General features: G+C 42.4%; 1 protein-coding gene across 1 annotated transcript in view; it reads left to right on the top strand.

The window, feature by feature from the left end:
• Positions 1 to 5,008: 5,008 nt before the first annotated feature.
• OPRK1 (opioid receptor kappa 1) overlaps positions 5,009 to 18,887 on the top strand; it is a 37,183-nt gene continuing 23,304 nt past the window's right edge. The window contains exons 1-2 of the mRNA XM_032774700.1: positions 5,009 to 5,198; positions 5,709 to 6,033. Of these exons, the coding sequence (XP_032630591.1) occupies positions 5,753 to 6,033 (281 nt within the window). The 5' untranslated portion in view covers positions 5,009 to 5,198; positions 5,709 to 5,752. The remainder of the gene's footprint in view (positions 5,199 to 5,708; positions 6,034 to 18,887) is intronic.

The raw sequence follows: 18,887 nt of genomic DNA, 5'->3' as shown, positions 1-18,887 counted from the left end.
GAGGTTGCCCTGAATCTGGTTAATGTTATGAGAAAAGTAGATTAAAACTCCTCACAGTGGGAAAGTGCCCAGTGGGAAATTGCCTGAAGGCAATCTGGATTGACTGTTTGGACCTCCATCTCCAGTAGTTTTACTGGTTGTGACTTCGTAGAGGTTATCACAGAGAAGAAGGAACTCTCTGTCCATTTGACTTAGGAATTAAGTCCTTGTGTTGCAGTTAGTCAGATTTGGTGCCCAAATCTTTATCCTCCCCGTCCTTTTATTGATGCAGCATCTTTACTACTCTTCATTCAGGAAATATTTGGCAGGTACTGTGTCATTGTACTGGTAAACTCCCTAGCTGGTTATGTTTCACTGTAAGGCTCCCTCCTCTATACATCCTTCTGCTGGAGGAATTCTGGGTTCTGAAAAGTAAAGAGGAAGGTGACCCAATGCTTGGTTGAGCTTTTTTCCTGAAGGAGCAATGGATGGCTATACCAATGACTTACTTTAAAATAGAATGTGAACATCTTTTATTGGCAGATAAAAATGGAGCCTCCTGAGAATGAAGTTTAAGTGTTTACAATACAGTATATCTATCTATATGCACATGAGCCATGTAGGAATAATTATTTTATATTCTTCCCCCTTCCTCCCCCCACCCTCTGGAACAGGATAAAATATAAATTCCTGACAGCTAGATTTCACACAGACAGTTATCATTTCTGAATGCGTGTAGACAGGAGAACTTGGTTCCCATAGCAACCAAAGCCACTTGAAAGCTTTTTAAACTCTCTCTCTCATTATTCAGGTTCTCTTCTATTGTAGCCGTTGGTCTATCAGGTAGCAAAGAGAAAAATAGTTATCAGGTGGACTAAAACGGAGGAAGCTAGCATATATTTGGGGGGTGGGGGGGGGGGAGTGTGACTACTTATTATTTCCCAGAAGACTAAAAAGAGGCCTTGCTAATGATCACAGTCCCCACACCAAAGGTCATGGTTGAACTTCAAGTTTTCAGCTTTCTTCAGAGTTTAACTTACAAACCTCAAAAGACTATTCCATCTTCAGGGAACAATAATCGAAACTGTAGAATGAAAAAGTCTTGTTTTCTGCAACAGGGCTTCACAGCCTAATCATCTGGCATCTGGCAAAATGACAGAGACAGCAAGTAGCCTTCAGAAACGCCACTGTCTGCCATTATCCAGTCAGCTTTCAGAAGATGAATAGGGTCAGCACTTAGATGGGAGAGCTCAAAAGACACCTAATCTTCTGAGATGGTGACATCATTACCATGCTGCAGCCTGCCACATAGGTGCTAGAGAAAGTAATGCTGGTAATTCAGTAGGTTTTACTCTTACAGCTGAATCAGTACTGAATTAATGTCCTAGTATGTTAGATGGCACTATGCTGCTGGATATGCCTTTTTATTTTCATTTCTGATGAGATGATGAGTCTGAGGCCCTGCCTACTTGTTTTCATCAAAGATCCTAGTACGTGCAGGACAACTATATGTTAATTAGATTACGTTTGACAGGAAATGTCAGATATCTGCCTCTTGCTACCTTGTGCATCCAATCTGTGCAGTGCAGGAGGCAGGGGTCGTATGGAAAAAATATGTGATCATGTGATTATAGAATACCATAGCACAAATCTCGCATTTTTAAATATATTAGTTGCTTGAATCTGCAACCTAAATAATATTCTTTTAATATACTATTTTGTATGTATTCTCCTATTTTTAAGGGGAAAAAGTAAAAATGAATTCCACTATGTATGGTGTATCCCCACCTCCATCATCATCAGGTCTGGAACCCTTTAGTTTCATTACTGTAGCATAAGCTGCAAGACTAAGTACTGGCACTATCTGCTGGGTCCAGGGGCATGGCCTGGCTTGGATTTCTCTCTCCCTACCCCTCTACCACCCTGGGAGGCAGGGGGATGTTCAGTCCCATATGGTGTCCCCAGAGAAGGGCATGGGCTGCTGGGTGGATTGCTAAGATCTTTTTTCTTTTTCCCCTTACCCATGTGAGTTGAAGGATCTCCTGTCCCTTGTGACGACAGTTACTCCATTCAGTTGAGGATAGGGTTGCCAATGTTGGTTGAATATATTCCTGGAGGTTTCATCACATGACATAATTTTTAATCTTTAATTCCTGGAGACTCCAGGACAATCCTGGAGGGTTTGGCAACCATAGTTGAGGATAAACATATCTGTTTGCATAACTTTTGGTACTTGGAGATCCTTTGTGATTTATAAGCCATAACCGTACTCAGTACTTACATAGAACTTAGATGGAGAATGCAAGTTGGGAGGAGGAAGGGTGCTTTCTTATCTAAACCTGAACACTTTATAAAGTTCAGGGTCAGTTATTAATTAATATTACTGTATTTATTCACCCTCTTCATTTTAGATTTGTCTGGAACATCCAAAATAGCAGGGGGGTTTTGTCCAGAAGAACATTTCTGATCCAACTAAAGTAACTGGAGAACAACAAACCACTTCCTCCTCATCCACCATATCTTCAATTTAACAATCATAAGTCACACTTTATTGATAAATTGACCAAAATGCAGCCTATGTATGTATATGTTACATGTTACCTCTGTAATATGGAAAAGTTCAAATAAAATTTTAAAAGTAATTGAAAATTACTGAATTAAAGTATAGATTAAAAGTGACAGCCAGTAAATTCCCCCCTAGCCAACACTTCAATCATATAGGCACCTATTACCTCCCACCCCATCCTGATTTTTCACACTTGCTTTTTGGTCACCCTACTTCAGTCAGGCCCAGATTAAAGAAGGTCGGGTCACTGTGCATTATGGAAGTTGGGGGCTCCCCAACTTCCATAAACTAGACAGCAAAAGTGTCCACCCAACACAGACCCCAGAATTCCCCTCTCCTCACCACACACAGACACCTGAATGCCTCTCCCACTGCACATATATTCCACCAACTCTCCACCAGCTCCCATCCCAGAAACCTAGTCATTCATCATACTCATTGCAGTCCCCAACACCTCAGCTCCACCAGCCAAAGCCCCCAACATTCCAGTCCTCAACACCACTTCTGCCCCACCCCTACTCCTGCCATAGCTCCCCCAGCTCACCTCTCTGCCTGCAACAGCTGCTCGCTTCCCAACAGCCCCACTCACACCATAGCCCACCAGCTACTCACCCGCAGCTCCTCATCTGCTGCCCCCAGGATGCATCTGGTCACTCTCCTTCACTCCTCTGGCTCAGTGCTTTGCTTCCAGGCAGGGTGGCTCCTCCTGATCTTAGTGGCCCAGTTCTGCTCACTCCCATCACCTGCTTGCACTCACACAACCCCCATGCCACTCAGGTATAGCACAGCTGCCCCTCTGTCATGATGGAGGGACAGCCAAGCCAAATTTGAGCTGAGCCACTCAAATTTTTTTTTTCTCCTGGTCGTCAGGGGCCTCCCTCAGATGGGGTGGCTGTGCAAGTGCATATTGGTTAATCCAGGTCTGACTTCCGTATGTTAAGACTGGCCTATGGGCTGCAGCTGGAGGAAGAAGGGAAGCTTTGGAGAGCAGCTTTTTTCATGGCAGCCCATAGGTCATTGCTACATCTTTGAAATGTGCATGACTCACTCAGGGATGTTTCTGTCATGTATTTGTTGCATATGTTGTTTTTGGTAGTTTCAAATTTATTTAAAACACTACAGCTACATCTACATATTGGAGAGCAGAGAAGTATGCTGTGAAACATGGTTTGGTTTTGGCAAAACGTCAAGCATTGTGATTGGGTTTTCAAACCACATTGGCCCATGGGTTTGGAGCCCCTTTCTAAGATGTTGTTAGTCTATTGTAACTCTTCAACTGAAATCAGAGCATGGAGTAAAGTCTCTGCACTACAAAAGGAGCAAGAGGAACACACACCACCCTGTTGAACTCCACCAAAATGCACAGAAGCACTTTACACTCCGTCACCTGCCATTGTCTTCTTGTGGGAAGCCCTGCTTACCCCACTGTCCATCCTTACAAAGACAGCTAGACTGTTTTTTCTCTCTGCTGCAGAGTGTGGGCCTAGAGGATCTTCTGTTTTGCTCACCGATTTGGCATTTAGAGAGAAACCTAGCAGAGCTCTTCACCCTCAGTTGGGGTCACATTAATTAAATAGCATCCAGAATGACGTTCAGGATCCAAATCCTGCATGACTGAATATTTTCATCCGATATTCAACTTTTAGGGATTTGGGTTGTGTACCCTCCTCCCCCCATATGCTGCTGCTTTGGGATATAGTTTATGGTGGCATCCCTCTAAACGCATATCAGGTCCCTGAGGGGTTAGTTTCTGGTGGAATGTAATATTATGGTGTCATGTGGCAATGGCAAAGACTCACAAAAGAGCTGCTTTCTTTTAACACTATACAAGGAAGCTTATGAGAAAAAGAACAAGGATATTTTATCTAAATCTACTGTCTCACTCTCTGCTTCCCTGCCAAGCTTCTGCCTATACTTTCCCTAGACCCCTCCTAACTGACTTCTTGCTGTAGATATAATGAAATATTACACAACCTCCCAATGAGGAACCGTTTGGATCCAGTTTCATGAATCTACCTTCTTCCCTCCCCAAAATATATTATGAAACACAATGTGCAAAGTTTCCATTAACAGGAAAAAGTCAAAAGGGTTTCATCTGAGATTCCTGTTTTGTTCAGGGTCTTCTAGTTAGCAAAATTTGAAATATTCAGTAAGAGAGCAAGTACCATTGCATGAAGGCCTTAAAACTGCCTAGGAGGGAAAAAATGGGAAAGACAACTTGGGAAAATGTGTAGAAACAATACATTCATTTAGTGTAGAATTTATTGTCTGTCTTTCTTTTCAACTTGTCTGCCTGTCAGTGTTTAGACAGAAGTCATGTGAGCTTTTGAGCTGCAGGGACTGAGATAGAGGAGAATGTGTGCATTAATGCAGAGTGCTGCTGGAGCCCTGACAGAGTGAGAGTGAGACAGAGAGTGTGTGAGTGTAAAAGGGGGAAGTGCAGGGAGTTGTAGCTGCAGCAGCTGCTGCCACCTCGGAACTAAAGACTCGGATTCAGCTCCATCTCCAGCACTTTTTCAGCTCTCCAGAGGCATAGATGCTCCAGGTTCAAGCATCCTAGAAGAAGAGTGACACCTCCAAGAGCTGAAAGGATGCTTCTCTACTACTCCTAAAGGCATTTGGGGACTCTGCTCCTTTTTCAGGACTGAAAGAGGTAATTATTGAAATTTTGTTGATCTCATTTAAAGGTGTCACATCTGAATGTGGAAAAAACTCGGGGCAGAAAGGCACACAATCGCGGTGAAGGGGGTAGGTTCCCCCCCCTTCATTGTAGTCAAGGCAGTAAGAACATCTTAGATTAAGGCACTGTTTGACTTAAAAAAAATGTGGTGGGAGGGGGAAACCAGAGGAGTGGAACTGGTCTGTTTCTAAATTCTTATGATCTGTCTTCTGTTTTGTTCCTAATGTGTAATCTCTAAGTGGAGGAAACTTTAGCCACGCATCTCATAGAACATTTACCAGCACTTACCTCTTGCATTAAACAATGATGAGATTTTAAAATATTGCATTTAATTAAAGGGGATTTACTTAAACCTCTGCTTAATAAAATATCCCCTCTCCCACTCTTGACCCTCCCATCCCCCACACACATGATTTTGAAATGCAGGTCTGTTTGAATGGAAAGTTTTCACAGTGTGTTTCATTCTCTCTCTTCTCTTTCAAGCCTATTTGCCTTCTGCTGTCTCCATCCTTGTCCCATCCTGCTCTATGCATGTGGTAACAATGGATCCCATGGAGCCCCCCGTGTACATTTTCCGTGAGGAGCCACCCTCCACCTGCTCTCCAGGCCCCTGCCTCCTCCCCAGCAGCAGCAGCTGGTTCCTGGGCTGGGCTGAATATGGCAACAATGCCACTGGTGGCTTTGAAGACTTGCAGCAGAACCACACCAACATTTCCCCAGCAATCCCCATTATAATCACTGCTGTCTACTCTGTGGTCTTTGTGGTTGGCTTGGTGGGCAACTCTCTGGTTATGTTTGTCATCATCAGGTAAGGGATCTTGGGGAGAACTGTTTGGCTTTTGAATGCCACACTAAGAAGGCTTCAAATGATACCCCATTGGAAGGGACATAAGGGAAGGGGTGGGGAGAAAGCTCTTTAGGAGGTATAAGATGCATATCCTAACAGCCATAGGGAAGTGACTGAGCTAGTTGGTATATATTCACATTTTGACTTTTGCCTGGGAGTACAACTAGAAACCCAAAGGAGAAATGGATTAGAAAGTTATAAATACTGTAGCCTGTGAGTTGGAGGAGAGGAGGTGCTGCCTGGCTGTGTACTGGAAATGTGTGGATAGAGCCCTCACAAGGATCAGAAGCAGTTAATGTTATAGAAAAATATGAACTAGAATAAGGAGACTTCTTCTGCAAGGCATCCTTTTCCTGGGCAAGGCACCATAAAAGAAAGGAATTGTTTATGATTCCAGTTTGCATTATTGTATTATCATATTATCTTTTACTGACTTTTTTTTTTAAGATAAAGATTTTATAAAAATTTGAAAATTCTGAATATAAAGATGGGAGTAATTTTTCTTTAAATTAGGCTAGTATGATAGTTTCCAGGATTAAATGCCATTATTGCTTTTGGGACTGATAAAATCAAAGTAAGCAGTGTTAGGGGTTGCTTTTCATATTCTAAATGACAGGACAAAAGAGATATTTATTTGCACTAATTGGTGTTCATGCTAAACAGCTCATTTAAATGCTGTCATATTTACACATGTATATTAATGTATATCTTTAATCCCCAGGAAATGATGGTGTGACTTTCTCTCTATTTTTAAAATTCCCTGTGCAATTACTGTATCAAAGTATGCCATATAGTGCAGCTCAGAAGGTTTATAGCTCACTTCTTGGTGAGTGAAATCACTCAACCTTTAGGTCTCCTGCTTCATAATGTATTTGAATCCTGCAATAAACACTGTGCAATTCACTTTCTGGAGCATTTTAGTGCTTGAGTAAGATAAGTCCATATATGAAAATTAAGCTGACATGAATTCAAAAGGTTCTGGTCTCGTTTGGGTCAAGCAGTTCCAAAATGAGGAAAAAATGTCAATATTGATTCAGATTGAGGTTAGGTGGAAGACAATGTAGTTGTTATTTACAATCAAGTGAAGCCCCTTGAAAATAAAAATAAAATCCCTTTAAAAGTCAACATAGTAAATAAGATGCCTGTTTGTCAATGTGAAATAATTAGTTTGCTCCAGGCTGTAAATTTTATACTGCTACCTGCTATCTACTCTGTCCTTTACATACAGTAGAAAATAAAATCCCTGATGTATAGGGAGGACGGAGTCTTTCCCTGACACACCCTCAGTCATAAGGGGAGAACTTCTTTAAGCTATCAGTCTAAGGCCACGTTTACACTACAAGATAATATCGAATTAGCTAAAATCGGTTTTATAAAACTGATATTATACATTCGATTTCATGCGGCCACACTAGGCACAGTAATTCGGCGTTGTGCACCCATGGTCCGAGGCTAACGTCGATTTCTGAAGCGTTGCATTGTGGGTAGCTCTTCCGTAGCTATCCCATAGTTCCCGCAGTCTCCCCCTTCACGCAGTATCCCCGCCCTTTGGGGGGGGGGGGAATTTTCTGGGTTGAATCATTATTGTTCGGCGGGTGGGTTCTGGGTACAAATGTGTCAGTTCATTCCTTCTCTGGAAACATCAGCTGACAATCCTTTCGTGCCCGCCATTTCCCCCGGATTGGCCCTAGAGCCTAGCGGCGCATAGCCACGGCAACCATGGAGCCCGTTCAGCTTTTTTTTTTTCTCCAGCACCGTATGTGTACTGGATGCCGCGGACAGAGGGCGGATGAGGCGATACTTCCAGCGCTACACCAGCAGCATTCATCTTGCTTTTTGCAATGATAGCAGAGATGGTTACCGGTCGTTCTGTACGTTACTGCCGTGAAAAACTGGCAATGAGATGAAGTTTCTCTCTCCTCTGTCACTGTCGTGCTATCATGAGTGCCCTGGCTGAAATCGGCCCCCCCCCTTTGGGGGCACAAACCGCAAAAGCAAAATTGGGATTGGACTCACTTGGGAAAAAAAAAAAAAACTGAGTTCATTCCTCCCTTATGGTTTCTAAAAATAGAGTCAGTCCTGCCAAGAATAAGGGCAAGTGTATTAGAGGACCAGTGTACTCAAGCAACAGCTGTTCTCCGTGTCAGTATTACACAGGGGGTGCCCCGGTACTGCAACAACCCCACCGTTTAGCTTTCCCTCCTCCCAGACCTTCCTGGGATACCGTGGCAGTTGTCCTGCCATTTGTGTCATGAAGTAATAAAGAATGCAGGAATAAGAAACACTAGTGTTTAGTGACATAAAATGAGGGGAGCAGCCTCCGGCTGCATGATAGTCCAGGCAGGACATTAAGCAGTGTGGGGGAGAGGAGCCCAGCATGCTGCTGCTATGACAGTCCAGGCAGTACGATTATCTTTTTATTTACACAGGAAGGGGGAGGGGGCTGAAGCCCCCAGTTGCTATGATGAAGTGGTTATTAGCCATTCTGTCCCCTATCGGTACTGGGAGTAACAGCAATGTTGGCTCGATTGTCAACATGTTATGATATTCATTGAGGACGTTACTAGTCCTATTTTTGCACCGTCTATCACCGAGGGAGAGGGAATGGGAGAGGAGGCGGATACGCTCTTCACCGCTGCAGCATCGCGTCTACAGCCAGCATTCAGTACACATTAGGGTGACATTGGAAAGTAAGTCAAGAAATGATTTCTTTCCCTTTTCTTTCACGTGGTGGGGGGGGGGAAGGAAGAAACTGAGGGAGCTGTTCCAGTCCCTGAACTCCCCACGCAGAACACTGATGGTTGAACCTACAGCACATTGGGTGAGCTTCAGCCGAGGAATGCAAATTTACTTTCATGAGCCTGTCTGTGGAACTGTGCAGGATCTGCTTGGTAGTCCTCACATAACCCTTCCATGCCTCACTTGAGGCGTCCATTTGAGTCTCTGGCTTTCCCGTAACGCTTGTCACGCAGCGCTGTTTGTTATCCTGGACACTTTTATTTTTCAAAAACGCTTTGGGCATTTCGTGTTCTGTAATGGAGCTCTGCAAACAAACAGCTTTGTCTCGGCACACATACGCGAGCGATGGCAGATTCTAAGAGGTTATCTCCCGTACGGTCCATGCTGGAGCTCTTTTTGGATTTGCGACTGCATCGGGGCCACCCCGTGATGATCAGAGCTCCGCTGCTGGGCAAACAGGACAATGTTAATTCAAAACTTCGCGGGGGGCTTTTTCTCGTTTACCTGCCGACGCTGCATTCCGAGTGTTCAGATTGCTCGTCCAGAGCGGTCAGTGGTGCCACTGTGGGGATACCGCTTCCGGAGGCCAATAACGTCGATTTCCGTCCACACTAACCGTAATCCGATATGTAAGGTATATCGAATTTAGCTGCATACTACCTCTTACGGTAGTCGGGGGGAGTACAGAAATTGATTTAAGAGAGAAATTGATTTAAAGAGCCCTTTATATCGATATAAAGGGCGTTGTAGTGTGGACGGGTACAGCGTTAAATCGATTTAACGCTCTTTAAATCAATTTAAACGCGTAGTGTAGACCAGGCCTAATAGTGACAATTAACTAGATGGGCAGCCAAAATAAACTCAGAGCCTCAATCCTGAAAGCCAACTAATATGTATTATACTGGTTTGTGTGTATTTCCTCTCTCTCTTACTTCTTCCCTCTTGAGATTTTTTTTTCTGGCATCCCCTGCTAGTTATGCATTTCTTTCTGTTCTCCACCTCAGCCTTTTTTGTTGCTCTTTCCTCTTTGTGTCTTCCCTACCTGTATTTCTACATGGAAAAGCCTGAGATTGTTCACAATATCTTCCCCCTTCCCCTCCCCTTATTTCTCTGTGGCAAATGGTTTATAAGTTCTGACATCATTAGAATATATAAAATATACAATAAACCCTAATTTGAAATGTTCCAGTTGGTGTTGCATTGAGTGTTGCTATCTGCTTTTTTTTATAATTCAGTGAAAAATATATTTTATATGTTGCAACAAACTCCTTTTCTCCACAAACACCAGCTCTGTGGGTAGCTTTGGAGAAAGTGGCATGGGAGAGTTATTTCCCTCTGCCATTTCATTTCTTTATTCTTCTCCTTTTCCTGCTGCCCCTAGCAGTCTTGAGGGGGAGGATGATGACACATTGTTGCTCCTCTTTTTTTTTTTTTTTTTTTTACTCCCCAGACATGTGGGGGAATTCATACGATGTCCCTCACTCCTGTTTCTACTCCGTTCAGTCCCTTCAGGCTAATGCTGCTGTTCCCTTCCTAACATCAGTACTGTTGCTAGGCATTGATGCTGAGATGGGGAGACTCCAGCTTACTACTACTTTAGCTATTCAGGTAATCAGTTCCCTAAAGGAGGCAGAGCTTTAAATAAGACACCTAATGTCATGAGACTCAGGATAAGATTGTGAAAGTTGGCAATATTGTATCACATGCAGGAGACCCACAGAAGCATTGGGGGACCTGCTGAAGGGCAGAAGAAGTGAGGAGCAGTCTGGAGGGCCAAATAAACCAGCTAATATCCAGCCAAAAGCTGCAGAGTAGACAGGTCTGCCCTATTCCTCACCCCTCTTGGAGCTGTTAAAACAGCTTTTTGCTAAACCACAAAGAAAAAGAGGTGTCTCTTAAGCTGATTTTTCCTGACCCAAAAAGACTGACTTAATTGGCTTATGAGCAGACTAGGATGGAACTGAGACTTTGATTCATTAGCTGTCTTCCCCCCGCCCTCCTAGATGGCCAAATGGGGAAGAATATCTAGTCAAGCTCTCCAGAGAATGTTCATTCTGTTTCATGCAAACTTCTGAGGTTTTGAAATTTGTCTTTGTGCCAATGCGGAACAAAACCAAAACCTTTAAACAGTTTTAGTGAAGTGGAATTTTGTTTAAAAGTCCATTTTTGGATCAAAAAGTTGGGTTTTTTTAATCTGTTTTTCTCTTTCATGAGCATCTGCCCTAGACCTGAGAAACTTTCTCATTTAAAACTTCATCAAAATACATCTGTGAAATATTTATTTTTTTAATTTTGGCATTTTTCATCAATAACAACAAAAAGATACAGTTTTGTCAAAAAAATTCCAGGCAGCTCTATGCACTATGTAGCCATTGTGCCTGTTTTAGACCTGTAGTGTCTGAGCTGACTGGTGGTCTGGATTAGGTCTCTGGTCAGTAAATTCAGACTTTCAAAGACTTCTGCCTGAGCACCAGCTGTTCAGAGGGCTATAGTAACGCTGGAGGGAAATGAAGTTTACCTCTCCAGAGCAGGGAGGGGGAGAGAGAGCAAGTCCTCACCTGGGGACTACATCCCCCCATGAGAGCAAAGGGAGGAATAAGAAGAGAACTCTTTAACTGCATTTCCCTTGGAGATAGGACCAAAGATGAAGAGACAGAAGTAGAGAAAAGCCCTACCTCAAGAGACAACAATGAGAAAGGAAAAAAGAACTAAGGGGCAAAGACAGACTGAGGAGAAAACCCCTACCACCGGGGGGATTCTAACTCTGTGGGAAGAGAGTGGGAGAAAGATAAAAGAACCCCTGATGCTGGGGAGGAGGAAAGAGGAGAAATGATAACCCACACCTGCAGGCCCATCACCAGGGAGGATAAAAGAGAGAGCTTCTGTTTTTGTGGTGAAGGGACTAGGGAAAAGAAAGAGTGGGGAAAGAAGGTAAAGAGAAATGAGAGAAAGCAGACATTCAATGAGGCCCTCATCAATGGGGGAGACTGTAGAAAAAAGGGGAGAAGAGGTAGGTGATGAGAATCAATGGGGAGGGAAGGAGGAGTGAATCTCTACTTCAATAGATAAGGTAGGGACAGTGGAGAAGAAGGTGGAAGAAAAGGCTCTATCAAGAAGGGGTGAAGAGAAAACCTATACTTGTAGGGAGTAGAACTGGGAACAGGAGATTGAGGATAAAGATACCCAGGCTTCCTCAATAACACCACGTTCAAAGGGTAGGTGTGGGCATGGAATGCACAAAATAAGTGAAGTCCAAACACTGGTGACAGAAGGGAAGAGAAAGAGAAAGGAGGTGTCTTCTGTGACTGGCCATGATGGGAGAGGGCAGTAGGAGAAAAGATGTCTGTGGCAGGCTCTACAGACAGCTGAACCCCAGTTACACTGTCTGGAGAGACTGGGAATAAGGATCCAGCCTGTGGAGAACCAAACTGAGGGAAGAGCTCTAGGGAGGAGGCCCCAAGAGTCAGTGACTTGGGTAGGAGCTGGGCCTCCAGGAAGAAAGTACAGAGAACCAGTACTTTATGAGAGAGCAGGGTAGAAGAGTAGCTCAGGAAGGGTGGAAGACTCATTTATTTTACATTTCCTTTGGGACTATTGTTTAAATTTATCAGCACCATGTTCTGAGAGAGATGATGGGCAAAAGGTGTTCTGGGGAGGCTGACCCTGCCACAGAGGCCATATCAGAGCCTAGATATCAGAGTAAAGAGAGACCCTTCAGCATCATTGTGGGAGTCTATACCCTACTGGTGGGAGGTTAGAAGTGGGAGAACGCCAACTCAGCCATTCCATCCCTGGTGGGATGGGGGGTAGAAGTGAGGTAGAAGATAGAAGAGGGAGCAAGAAGTCAGTGGTACTAGTGGAGAAGTGTGGCCTCACTCCAGAGTCGAGCTGGGTGAAATTTTTCGACAAATAGTTCGTTAGTTGAAAAATACACTTTTGGGTCAACTGAATCTATTAGTGAATTCATATTGAGTTTGCTGATTAATTTCATTTGAAGTTGAAATGGTCAAAATATTTCAGTAATGTTGAACCAAAACATTTCCTTTCAACCCACACATTCATTTTGACAAAATCAAAGGAAAGGATTCATAAAATAACTGAGGCAGAGGAAGCAACTGCTCTCCCCTTATACACTTTAGCCTTGTCCCTTATAAATTTAGGGGTATGTAGTTGGGTTGTGGGAGACCCAGGTTCAATTCCCTTTTCTGCCAGATGAGGCAGAAGGATTTAACTGTGGGTCTCTTACATTGCAGAACAATGCCGTAACCACTAGCCTACAGGATATTCTGACATGGGGATTTCTCAATCTCTCCTCTTGAAGTTGTTCTGCTTTTCATAAATGATTAGTCACTGGAGCCGGGATTTAAACTGGGATCTTCCAAATCCCAGGTGAGTGCCCTAATCACTGAGCTAAAGTTTATGAGGGAGTGGATGGCACCATCACCACCTCTCCTTCCTCCAGTTGTTTTATGAATCATTTCCTTGGCTTTTATCAGAATGCCTGAGGGTGAAACAACATGAAATGTTTCCTTTTAACATTACCAAAAGATTTTGTTTTGATTCAAATCTTTACAATTTGTCAAAAATGTCATTTTTGGTATGACCCAAAATTAAACTTTTGTTCATTTTTTTTTAAATTGCCAGTAAACTGGAAAATCCATTATCTTCCCATCTCTACTCTGGAGACCTGGTTCCTGTTTCTGGCTCTGCCACTGATCTGCATCATTTGTTTTGGTTACTAAGGATTTTACCAGACATGACAGCACCAAGTTATACTGCTGTAACGAGGTTTAGTTATCAAACCAACCATTCTCTTTCTTAACAATACCCAGCATCGTCAACATCCTCTTTAACACTTTATTACTTGCACTACCCCCAACTATCTAGTCTCCCCCGAGCTCTGCAGTGTCAGTTTGTGCAAAAACCCTTTTAACTCCTTATTCTTTTTTCTCAAATCACTGACTTATTTTTCAAAGTGACACATTTCTCAGCTGATTATTTTCAGTGTCTCTGAACTTATCTTTTATGGTTTTTTGCACTTATCCCTTAACTTAATACACTTTGCCTGAAAAGTTGTACTCACTAAATACAGTCCTTGAAGGATGGCTGCTTTTTACTTTGGATCTTTGCAAAAAGGCAACAGATGCTGTTTTCTCTCTGTCCTCTCTGGAGTCTTAGTCTATTTCCTCCTCTACACCTCTGATTTCTTCTTTGTGCTTTTTAGCTTTCACCCTTCCGGGTAGCACATTTCATTTGTAAAGTGTTAGCCACCAGAAATAATCTTTGTAAAATTGCTGCTTTACTGACCTGGACTCAGGATTTAAAACAAAATAAAACAAACAAAAAACCTAGATGCTATTTTTCCATGGCTGCCAGTGGGTCCTATTTTTTGAAAATTTCAGTGGCACAGACCTTTGCTGTGCTCTGCAAATAATTTATTTATTTATGGAATTCAACGGAGCTCTGCTAGGCATTCTTTTTTTTGTTTAATCTAATACCACTCTCTGGATTTTCTTTTTCACCTGAATATTTCTCTAGGGTTTGCCCTTACATTTAACTCATTTCTTCAGCGTGGTGCTAAAGAGGCATGGTGCCTCATATTTAAACTATTAGACCCTTCCAATGCCATTTCCCTTAATGCTAGGTTGCAACCCTCACACTAAGGGATGTCTACATTGCCTGCTCCAGATCTAAGTCAGTGTACCACTGTGTTTGGGGTTCCCCCGAGACCTCTTGCACTCAGTTGTCCAAGAACTCCATTTTGCTCCAGTCTCTTCACTTAGATTCCTTTATTTAGCATACAGCAAAGCTACACTGACTGGCTTAGACTCACGCATGGGGGGAGGGGTACAGGGCATACCACACATTCACAGTTAAACAAAAAATCTCTTCCTTTATATGCATTTACTATACATTGCATTACATATTTGGGGATTGGCTTGGTTTCTTTGGAGAAACCAATCCCTTTATAGCATGCTCTGCTCATACACTGTCCATACACAATTTACTTTTTAACCTCATCTTACATTCCAGGCTTTTTTTGTCCATTGTTATCTCGCCCATTGTGAATGATTCCATGGGTGTTCCCCCTTCTCTTAGGTAGTACTGACATTGTTTCCAATCTACTGATCCATTTACCATCCTGATACTGTCTCCCAAGAAATGAGGCTTCACCCATGTCCAATTACTCATCTCTGGCCAGGCATATATAACTCTCTTCAGCAATGTTTATATTACATTGCAAGTGTCTATATTACATTTCTACAGCAAGCCATTTTTGAGATATGACAACATCAAAGACCTTAGAATATGCTTCTAAAAGGGAAAAACACATTTTTCAAATTTCATATGCAAACTGGCCTTGTCCCTTTTACACCAGAACTTTTCCTGGCTCCTGCAAATGCAACTCTGACTAGGGACTTCATAGGAAAAAATTCAGGCAAAATGGTGCTTTCTTGAGACAGCTAGAAGGGATGGAAAGGCGTATTTGTAATGGAAACTGAGTTACAACTTTAATTATGGAATTGCTATCACAGTGTTCTACACAGCCACCATGGGAGCTATGTGTCTGTTGTTTCACTCATTCTGGATTCACCTCTTCAATGTGCTCTGTCTTGATTGCCCCAGGAGGTCACCTGCTTGGAAGAACTGCTGTCATCAAACCCCAAGGCAACCAATCCTGTATTTCTTTGAAAATTATTTCGCAAGCCTCCAGTGGTTTGAATAATTCTCTAGGATTAAAAACGGTTTTAACAACAGGCAGTGTCACAGCTGTGTGCATTCATTCCTAAGGGAAAAGAGGAGATTGTACGCTCTAGTTTGTCTAATGTCTTTGAAAAGAAAAAAGCATCATTGAATTTAATGGCATCCTGTGTTACAGGAATACTTTATTAAGAAATATCATAATGTAGTCAACTCTTTCTCAGATTACTTTTAAGTGCTACTGCTATAAAGATATTCTTTGTCCCTTGTCAGTCTCTTACCACTTTTTTGTACTTTCATTAACTTGCATGCCCCCCAGAAATGTTTCTCCATGCCTCCTGGGGTGCGGGAGGGGGTACGGGCATGCCCCACAGTTTGTCCTCGGAGGTGGTGCTATTAATCCCATTTTATAGATGGGGAATTGGGGCCCAGAGAAGCTAAATTACTTGCTTAAGGGCACACAGAATGTCTATGATGTAGCAGGGGCTTGAACCAAGTCTCCCACATCCTAGTTTAATGATCTAACCACTGGCTCCTTGGTGGAGCTGGGTGACACTTGGTCTTCCAGTCTGGAAAGCCAGTATTTTGAAATGAATGCCGCATTGGAAAGACAAGAAGCATTTTGGAATTTTTCCATTAAAAAAAATAAATGATCAGTTCTAAGTCAACTGAAACATTCCATTTTGATGAAATTTAAATGTTTTCTTCCAATTTTGTCTTTTAAAATTGTTTTTTTATTATAATTTATGACAGAATATAAAATTTGAAACAAAAAGAATTTTGAAATGAAAAATCAAGATGTTCCATTCCAACAAGGTCAACCTATTGAAATGTTTAGTTTCAACTTTTTCTACATCAAATTTTATTGAAAATGATACGTTGCCATGGAAAGTTTAGATATTAGATGAAATGACACTTTTTGATAGAAATTTTTTCTGCTGGAAATTTTTTGACCAGGTTTACTCCTTGGCAAGTTACTTAGCCCCTCTGTGTGTCAGTTTTCCCATCTATAAAATGAGGATAATTCTTATTTATTTACCTAACTGCGGTGTGCAGCCCATTGCCTTATTATTTCAAACAAAGCTAACACCCCATTTACTAGCACTCTCATTTGTTGAGTTGGAAAGGTGCCTCCCAACAAACACGTGCATCAGACATGAGTGTACCAACTGAGTCAGCTTTGAGAGAAGAAATTTGAGCAAGGAAAAAGACTTTGATTCTTAGGACATATACATTGAGTGAGGATGGGAAAGGCGGTTCTTTGACAAAAATTATTTCTGCACATAAAGAAAATGATTTAAAAAGGAAAGGAGAGAGAGAGCAAAAAGAGGCACAATGGATCATTATGGCCCTGCTGGGAAGCCTTGTTGACTGCTCTAACCATCAAGTTTGAAATATTCTTTCTGGAGCCACAGGTTCAAATCTAGTCAGGTTCAGCCTTTCATTCTCCGGGAAGGTAAAATGAGTTCCATATAGTTTACTATTTGGACCGTTCAGACAGGTCAATATGCTACCGCCCCCCCACCAACGATGCCCATGTTCCCAATACTTAAACAGACCCCTTTCCCAGCACTCCACCCCAAAGGTGTGAAGCTTCTGGTTTACAGTTTAACTCTCTCAGGGGCATGCACCAATGTGAAGCAATCAACACACACAATTTGACAGCCTAACATCTTTATATATATATATATATATATATATATATATGCTTTTTATATTTAATCATGAATAGAACACGGAGAGTACGGAACACACAAAACAGTAAACCATCCTAAATGCAATGTCTCTCACTGCCTCACCCTTCCCTTGGGAGTCCTTGGGGAATTGCCTGTGTTCTGTCAGTTAGGCAGGCAGGCAGGGTCCTCTGCCCCTTGTCTACTCCCTGCAGCAGCCTCCCTTATCTTAATTTGGTGCAAATGGCTCTCCTCCACTTCCCCCTGTGAATCCATTTATAGACTCCTCCTGAGGTCACCTTCTTCTTCAATTCTGCCATTTGGTACTTTTTTCATTACTCTCAACCTGTTACCCTCCTTCAGAGCAGAGAAGGAGGTATCTTGTCCTATGTACAGAAAACCTATGGTCCAAAGGTGCTCTACTTTGTTCAGTGCTGATTGCTCACTATTGTCTCTGGCGTGGCAGAGATGTGACACAAACCTGCTAGCAGGGTGGACCCACATACATGACAGGCTTTCCTTTACACAGTAATTTCATGACACAATTCATATAATCCTTTCCAATTCAGAAGTTGTGCAGACAAAAACCCCAATGTGTCACAGCACATGCTGCAGGATTCTCAAAACCTAGCCATACAACTAGGCTGGTAGATAGGAGCATAAATATCTACATGTAGTTTTGTTTGGGAATTTTCAAATTTTCAGTGCCTATTCTTAAAAATCTGACTACATAGTTTAGTGCACAGACAATGGGAGCTTCAGGTGCTCAGCACCTCTGAAAAGCAGATATCTCAAGTTGGACACGAGCTGCCATTGAAAATTGTGACTTAAGTTACCAATCACATAGTTAAGCGCACAGACATTGAAGGCTAGTTGATCAGAAGCTGAGGGTACAGGAACGAGTGCCTGACAAGTTAATGGTGGGGTAGTTTGGTGGCCCTCTGTTTCACCGCTTAACTTACAGCTGAGTTTCCTGCTGCATGGATGCACTACAAAATTAACTCTGTGTCACATGGTTTGTTGCATGTGTAGGAAAATGTCCAAAGTTTACTTTTCTTAATTCTTATATGTTTAATCAGAAATGCTTAATGTCTTCAAAGTATTTTCTCCCAAATCTTGTGGAAGAGCTGCACAAGACACCCTGAATCTGCTCTTGGATCATGCACTCTTGGACAATGGTGAGCACCCTATCTATTATTACATTCCTGACCTTTGCTATATTATTTGTATTGACAGTGGGAAAGAGGGGGCATTGCATGCTGTTTGCTAGGCAGGTCTTACAGTGATACACATTATGTTACATTGCAGGTTGAGAGAGAGAAAAAAAACCTTTGTTTCCCCTGAAGTCATCAGTGCATTCCTCATCATAACAATGATGTTCTTCAATAACTTTTATGGAAGATCTACAAAATATTCACTGGAACTATTCAAAAGAATATGTCCTGGGGTTATCACCACTTGGAGAGGGATAGTGTCATGTGGTGGGGGCAGACAAGACAAGGAACTGGCAAGTAATGTCATCACTCATCTGGAGGATTTGCTCCTGAAAATATTTGCTCCTTTAATACCAGAAGTTTGGAGACATTTCAAAATCAGGATCAATGATCTGCCACTCAGTAGCTGATTCACTTTCCCCCCTCTTCCTTCCTCTTTCATCTATCCCACCTTGTCTTCAGCTGTCAGAGAAAACTCCAGATTGCA

This window comes from Chelonoidis abingdonii, chromosome 2 (assembly GCF_003597395.2).
Source record: "Chelonoidis abingdonii isolate Lonesome George chromosome 2, CheloAbing_2.0, whole genome shotgun sequence".
Taxonomy (NCBI): domain Eukaryota; kingdom Metazoa; phylum Chordata; order Testudines; family Testudinidae; genus Chelonoidis; species Chelonoidis abingdonii.
This window is presented reverse-complemented; position numbering and strand designations above follow the sequence as displayed.